The sequence below is a fragment of the Pipra filicauda genome, unplaced genomic scaffold (genome assembly GCF_003945595.2).
Source record: "Pipra filicauda isolate LSUMZ 115617 unplaced genomic scaffold, ASM394559v2 scaffold170_size1570365_pilon, whole genome shotgun sequence".
Classification (NCBI taxonomy): domain Eukaryota; kingdom Metazoa; phylum Chordata; class Aves; order Passeriformes; family Pipridae; genus Pipra; species Pipra filicauda.
This window is the reverse complement of record NW_024104218.1, coordinates 1497975-1505085: the sequence shown is the minus strand read 5'-3', so window position 1 is coordinate 1505085 and position 7111 is coordinate 1497975. Positions and strand designations below refer to the sequence as shown.

At 48.2% G+C, this 7111-nt stretch overlaps 1 protein-coding gene across 1 annotated transcript; it reads right to left on the bottom strand.

Annotated features, from left to right (window-relative positions):
- Nucleotides 1–2255: 2255 nt before the first annotated feature.
- Nucleotides 2256–6760, bottom strand: TMEM250 (transmembrane protein 250). Its single transcript, XM_027731726.2, has 3 exons — nt 6658–6760; nt 5345–5515; nt 2256–2813 (listed from the first exon to the last, which is right to left on the bottom strand). The coding sequence occupies exon 3, from the start codon at nt 2699–2701 to the stop codon at nt 2282–2284; it is 420 nt and encodes a 139-aa protein (XP_027587527.1). The 5' UTR covers nt 2702–2813; nt 5345–5515; nt 6658–6760; the 3' UTR covers nt 2256–2281.
- Nucleotides 6761–7111: the final 351 nt, after the last annotated feature.

The following is a 7111-nucleotide window of genomic DNA, read 5'->3' as shown; positions in this document are numbered from 1 at the left end:
CTCCACAGGTTTGGCCCAGCAGTTGAGTGTGTCCCTCACAGAGCACCAGGCAGGCAGGAGAGGGGGGCACAGCAGAGCCAAGCACCACAAATCACCTTTTCACTCAAGGAGTGCTGAAGTTCAGCCGCTCCCAGGTGAAACGAGGACTGGGCTGGGAGTTACTGGGCCTACAAACCAAAGTATGTCACCAAAAGACTGGCAAACTCACGAGCTGAAATGTGAAGCACCTCTCCCTGTGTGCAAACTGGCCTGTTCTCAACCACACTCACAGCTCAGCCCAAGAGGATAAAAGAACAGTCGTGGACTTCCAGTCCTGCTTATTCCACTGTGATTGGCCCCAAAGATTCTGTGGAGGGAGGGAAAAATGGTCTCCATCGCTTTCACCAGCTTGTTTTTAAACAGTTCTTTAAAGAACTGCAGGGGAAAGAGCAATATTCCGTCATCAGGAAAAACAAACAAACAAAAGCAGAATAAAAATAAACTTTAGGTCAGTTTTCTGGGCTCCATAAATGGAGACACTTGACTGACTGCACAGGGACGTCTCAGATAAAGACCAGTAAAGCTGAGCTTAATATTCAACTCCCTTCTTGAGCTGTGGGTAAAGCTCTGCAGTGACCCCCCTCTCACTGATCTGTGTCATTCCAGGGCACAATTATTGCCATTTCAGACCACACTCAGCTCTCCATCCCTCCAGGTAAGACAGTCTCACCTCACTGTACTCCCTGAGACAGGAGAATCTCTGTGAGAAAACTGGAACTAATCAATTCAGGGGAAAGTAGAACCAAATGCCAAGATCTAAACACTGAGGATCATTGCAATGGGTTCCCCTTAATCACTGCAAAATGAGAACAGATTTGCCGTGACTGGGAATTTCAGGAGCACATGATACCAAGCTCTGCTCCCATCCCTTCCATGGATTTGTGCTGTTAGGGAAAGACTCAATTACTCAGCACTAACTGCCTGAAAAGGACAAAGCCACTCAAAGCTGTATAATCACCTCAAAGTGGACACAACAGTATAAAACAGGAGAAAAAAAAAACCCTCTATAGGAATATATAAGTATATGGAATTTGGCCCCATATTCCTAGTAGAGAATATGCAAAATGCAAACTATGTACAGGACAAGTCAAGAGAGATAAATGTTACATGACTGAGACCTTAAGGAACTCAAGGAATTTTTAGAAACATTTTTAGGAAAAGGGTGAAGATGGATTAAGGGCTGCAAAGTTATCTGGCTTCTGTGTTCCAGATAAATCACTGCCTTTTTCCTGTCCACAGGAACACAGGAACAGCAGCAAAACAGGCTCCTATGGACTGAAAGAAACTTATATTAAAAAAAACCAAACCTAACATAAACTTATATTAAAGAAATATATTCTTTGCACTGCACTCTGCAAAAACAACTACTCAAGCGTTGCACTTGGATAATCCAAATGGCACCTGACAAAGACACAAATTCTAGAGACTATTAGAAAAATAATTAAAAAAAGAAACATATTAAAGAAACTTATATTCTTTGCATTGCACTGTGCAAAGAGTAAAACAACTATTCAAGTGTTCCACTTTGATAATCCAAAAGGCATCTTAAAAAGATACAAATTCTAGAGACTAAAACCTGTTCAAGTGAGACAAAAACCTGTTCAAATGTTGCACTTGGGTAACCCAAAAGGCACCTCAAAAAGATAAAAATTCTAGAGACTAAAACCTGTTCAAGTGTTGCACTTGGATGATCCAAATGGCACCTTCACCCTCAGAAATATAAAAATCCTAGAGACCAAAACACCTATTGAACTGTTGCACTTTGACAACCCAAATGGCACCTAAAAAATATAAAAACTCTAGAGACTAAAACACCTCAGAAAGATACAAATTCTAGAGACTAAAACCTGTTCAAGTGTTGCACTTGGATGATCCAAATGGCACCTTGACCCTCAAAAATATAAAACTCCTGGAGACCAAAACACCTATTGAACTGTTGCACTTTGATAACCCAAAAGGCACCTCACAAAGATACAAATTCTAGAGACTAAAACACCTCACAAAGATACAAATTCTAGAGACTAAAACCTGTTCAAGTGAGACAAAAACCTGTTCAAGTGTTGCACTTGGGTAACCCAAAAGGCACCTCACAAAGATACAAACTCTGGAGAGCAGCATGTTAATTTATCGATAAAAACGAGCGCCGACAACTTAAATTAATTACTATTAAAAAGAGGGTTATGGACACGTCTCGGGGCGCAAGAAAAGCCACCTGCTGAGCCCACATGCGCTTGGTTTTTATTTACATATCCACAAAAACCATGAAACACCAGCCCAGCCCCCCCACGAGCAGCATGGTGACGTGGATGCCGTAGATGAGCAGTTCATTCAGGAGGCTGAAGTCGACGCGCCTCCGGCCCAGCAGGAGGAGGATGATGGAGAGTTTGTACTGGAAGCGCAGGAAGATGCGGATGCCGAGGTACTGGAGGCAGAAGAGGACCGAGAGTGCCACCCAGAGGATGGAGGTGAAGAGGCTGCAGCTGAAGTACAGCAGGAAGCGGATGAAGCCGTACATCCAGCGGGATTTGAGATAGATGTCGAAGTTGTTGTACTTGGTGCGCACCAGGTGGGTGGTGCGCACGGGGCCGCAGGCCGAGTGCAGGCAGGTCGTGTGGGGGCCGTGGAAGGAGCGGACCCGCCGGGGGATGGGGATCACAGGCATCGGGCACCTCCCCCGGCAGCCAGGCCCCACATATCACACGGGATCCCTCAGCGTGGGACGCGTCCGGCCCGGCGAGGAGAGCTCCTGGCTGGATTTCCAGGGAGGGACAGACCTGCGGGGAGGGGGTTAAATATTGGACACTGAAAAAGCTGATAAATGAGGCACATTCTGTACTAAATGATGCACATTCTGTATTAAATCAGGCCCATTCTGTATTAAATCAGGCCCATTCTGTATTAAATCAGGCCCATTCTGTATTAAATCAGGCACATTCTGTATTAAATCAGGCACATTCACTATTAGCGTGGATACGTTTTTCCTTTAAGGTTTTAATGTTGAAGACTTCAATATACTAACACTAAGCAGGTAATAAGGAATTAATGCAGAATTATTTCAGGCCAAAGTTATCTGTGCTTCTAATGTGACAAGAACCTTGTATTTTCGCTTGGCTTGCTGAGAATTTCTTTGTTTCAAAGGCAGAGAAGGAAAATACAGTTAACAGCCCCAGCTGGAGAGGCCACACAGCAGAGACTCTACACTTAAAACTGCTTTACAAACCTCAACTTCTTGCCTTAAAACAACTTTGTTTTGCTTCTTCACTTATAGCTTAAAACAAATGCTTTGCTTCTTTACTTATAGTTTAAAACAACTTTGTCTTGCTTCTTCACTTATAGTTTAAAACAACTTTGTCTTGCTTCTTCACTTATAGTTTAAAACAACTTTGTCTTGCTTCTTCACTTATAGTTTAAAACAAATGTTTTGCTTCTTCACTTATAGTTTAAAACAAATGTTTTGCTTCTTCACTTATAGTTTAAAACAAATGTTTTGCTTCTTCACTTATAGTTTAAAACAAATGCTTTCCTTCTTTACTTACAGTTTAAAACAACTTTGGTTTTGCTTCTTTACTTATTGTTTCCCAGAAACACACACAGGAAAACATTAGACCACCCTCTGAGGCACAAGGTGGGACCCCTGGGGTGTCCTGTACAGGGTTAAGGGTTGGACTTGATGATCTTTGTGGGTCCCTTCCAACTCAGTGTATTCCAACTCTGCTTCCAAGTCAGATTCCAGCCTGTTATAAACTTTACCCAGGACAAAGCTTTGGTCTGAAATTCTCCTGCCTAATTCACAGATCCTTCTTAATCAAACAGCCACCCTGCAACAGTCCAGTCCTGTGAGCAGGGAGATTAATGTGAGAGTAGTAATATTGAAGCATGTATTTGCATTTGGATCATATTTCCTTTAAAAGCCAAAAAAAAAAAAAAAGAAAGAAAAAAGGAGTTCTCCAAGTACTTTTGCAAGAGAATTCCAGATTTCTGCTCCTTTCCAAACTTGGCAAAGCTTCACCAAATAAACAAACTGAAAATAATGGTGGGCCCTGGAAGAACAATGAGGCAATCATGTTTTTCACACCCCACAGGATGTCCCTCCCCCTGCTCAGGCCAGCCCTGTGCTCTCCCTGTCACTGCAAGGCCAGGCAGCCTTTCAAAGGCATCCCCCAGTTTATTCCTCCCCTTGGGACCTGCAGAGATAAGTGAGATGTCTTGATCCTCTGGAGTGTTTAGGATTTATAATCTTAACATCCTTCCACACGCCCATTGTTGTTGTGTGAGTGATGAGCAGGAGCCTCTCAGCTGCTCTCTGCTTCACCCCAGGCTCCCCACGTGCCAAATTCCGGGAATTATGAAATGACAATGCACTCATCAGATAATGCTGGAAAACAACAGGCACTTCCCCAGCTCCTCACACACCCAGATCTTTCCTTTGTTGAACCAAAACCCTAACTGCTTTTAAAAGTAAAACTAATTTAAAAGTTACTTCCAGAATTTTTTAGCTTCATTACTACCAGAATTAATCACAGAGTCAATGACAGAGCTGCAGGAAATCGTGCTTTCATATCAAAAACCTTCTCTGACACAATGTCCATCACTGGGGAAGACTCTGTGCTGCTTCCTGCCTCACATTCCATGGAAATGGAAATTGCAGTTCTGATCTGTCCTGCTCAGCCCCAGGTCCTAATTCCTTTTTGCTGTTAAAGAAATTTGAGGCAATCTCTTGGCTCTACGTGGACCAGGGGCTAATAAAAAGGAGTAGGGGTTAATTTAGGAGTTAAGGAATTTAGGAAACCTAAATTTAGGGCTCTTCTCCACTACCAAAGACACCCTCATAATTTCAGGTGCCTCTTGCCATATTTCCTGCCTGCAGGAAGGAAACACCAGGCAGCTCAGAAACGTGGATTTTGCAAGACAAGGAAATCGCTCAGACACTGAACCAACACAGCTCCAAAAATCCCAGCTCTGGGCCTGGAGCACGTGACCCAACACACAGCCCACGTGATGCTGCTCAGTGTTTGCTTTCAGGGATAATTTCAGGGCTAAATTAGCAAGACAGGTCAAAAATCACACACTCTGGGACCAGAGCACTCAGTTTTTAACAATGCAGCCTCTCCTTTGCAACTTCTTTCACCAGGACACAAAGTTTTCCCAGCCAACTCTGACACAGCTACAGCCACAGGCAGCATTTTGTTCCCATTTCCTGTGCCCAGCCTTTGGGAGGTCTGTGGGATAAACTCAAATATCAACACTGGAACAGCCACAAGCAGAGGGATATTGTGAAAACAGAATAAATTTCATGAGTTATTACATTGTAAGAGTGCTGCCATCCACTCAGCAGGTCTGGACTCCACTGCTGTGCCAGGACACCACGGAATTCTTGTAATAAAACAGTGAAGTTTTCCTGTGACACCTTCTAGGAAGAGCGACAGACACTGCAAAGGTGCTTCATAGACTCACAACACTCTGCACAGGAGCTGATCTGAAAGACAAAATGACAGAGTTAAGCTTCAGTTTGCTCATTATAAAGCTCAGAATTACAAGGCCCCTCCTCAAGTGTGAATTTTTAATCCCATAAAGGCTTTAGAAAGAATCCCACACTCAATGAAATAAGGATTCCAGCTGACTGATTCATGCTGGAAAGAATCAGTGGGTTGGAATTCACTGCCAGGACAGAGAAACTCAAAAAGAACTGTGCTGGACATCTTCTCCTGTCACAGAGGGTGGGGAGGCCCTGGCACAGGTTGCCCAGAGAAGCTGTGGCTGCCCCTGGATCCCTGGAAGTGTCCAAGGCCAGGTTGGACGGGGCTTGGAGCAACCTGGGCTAGTGGAAGGTGTCCCTGCCCAGCTAGGGGGTGGGACGGGATGGTCTTTAAGGTCCCTTTCAACCCAAAACATTCCATGATCCCCCAATCTGTGTGTTGGCACACGATGCCCACAAACAGAGCTGGACACCCATCCCATAATTTTGGGGGCCTTTCTGTCTTAAAACACATCACTGTGAGGCTGGAAAACCAACTCGGCCTCTCGTGGCCACCATCCCGCAGCTCCAGGAATTCCAGCTCAAGGCACCTCCTTGTCCTCCACCGCACACTTGGAGTGGCCTCATCAGGGCGTTAAAAGCCTGGATAACTGCTCGCCTGGGGGAGTTCTCACTCCCTGTCCTCCGGAAAGGGAGCGTGAGGTGGGAAAGGCGCAGGAACACAGCGCGAATTCTTCTGCATCCTCCGGACATTCCAGGCGGGACCAGCCGAGACATTTCGGGAGGAGGGACCCGCACAGGAGCCGAGAGGATCCCGGAGGAGCCCCCCGGGGTGAGGGGCAATGACACCCAAACAGGGAGCGCCGGGGGGAGCGGACCCAGCTCCTCCTGCATCCCAGCGATCCCGAGGGAACCGCGGCCGCTCGGGAGGGAACGGCGCGACCGGGACCCACCGGGAGCAGCGCGGACACCGCGACCCACCCCGGGGAGGGCCCGGATAAGGCCCCGCGGGCTGTGCCCGCCTGCCGCCGGCCCCGGGCCCGCCGCCCGCTCTGAGCGGCCCCGGGGCCGTCCCCTCGCTCCCCGGTGTCCCCGCCGTGCCCCCCCGTTCCGCGGTGTCCCCGCCGTGCCCCCGCACTCACCGCGGTGCCCATGGCCGCGCCGGGCCCGGGCGGAGCGAGGCCCGGGCCGCGGGCCGCGCGCTCTGCGCATGTGCGAGGGCGGCCCCGAGGCCTCCGGTTCCGGCGGCGGCGCGCGGGGAGCAGCGGCGGCGGCGCGTAGGGATTGCGTCATCGAGCCGCGACCCCGCCCCTCGAGGCCGGAAGCGGAGGAGACGCGTTGCCATGGCAACGGAGGGGAGAGGGACGGCCGGGCCTGGGCCCAGCCCCGGGCACAACGGGGAGCACAGCGGGGCGGAGGGACACGGGGGAAACGTGTGCAACCGAGGGGCAGCGAAGGGTTGTCCCGAGAAATCACGGAATGATTTGGTTTGGGTTGGAAAGAAGCGTTAAGACCATTCAGACCCATCCCCTGCCATGGGCAGGGACACCTCCCACTAGCCCAGGTTGCTCCAGCCTGGCTTTGGGCACTTCCAGG

Excerpts from the sequence above, each read along its gene's own strand:
- TMEM250 (XM_027731726.2), bottom strand. The coding sequence starts at position 2,701 with ATGCCTGTGATCCCCATCCCCCGGCGGGTCCGCTCCTTCCACGGCCCC.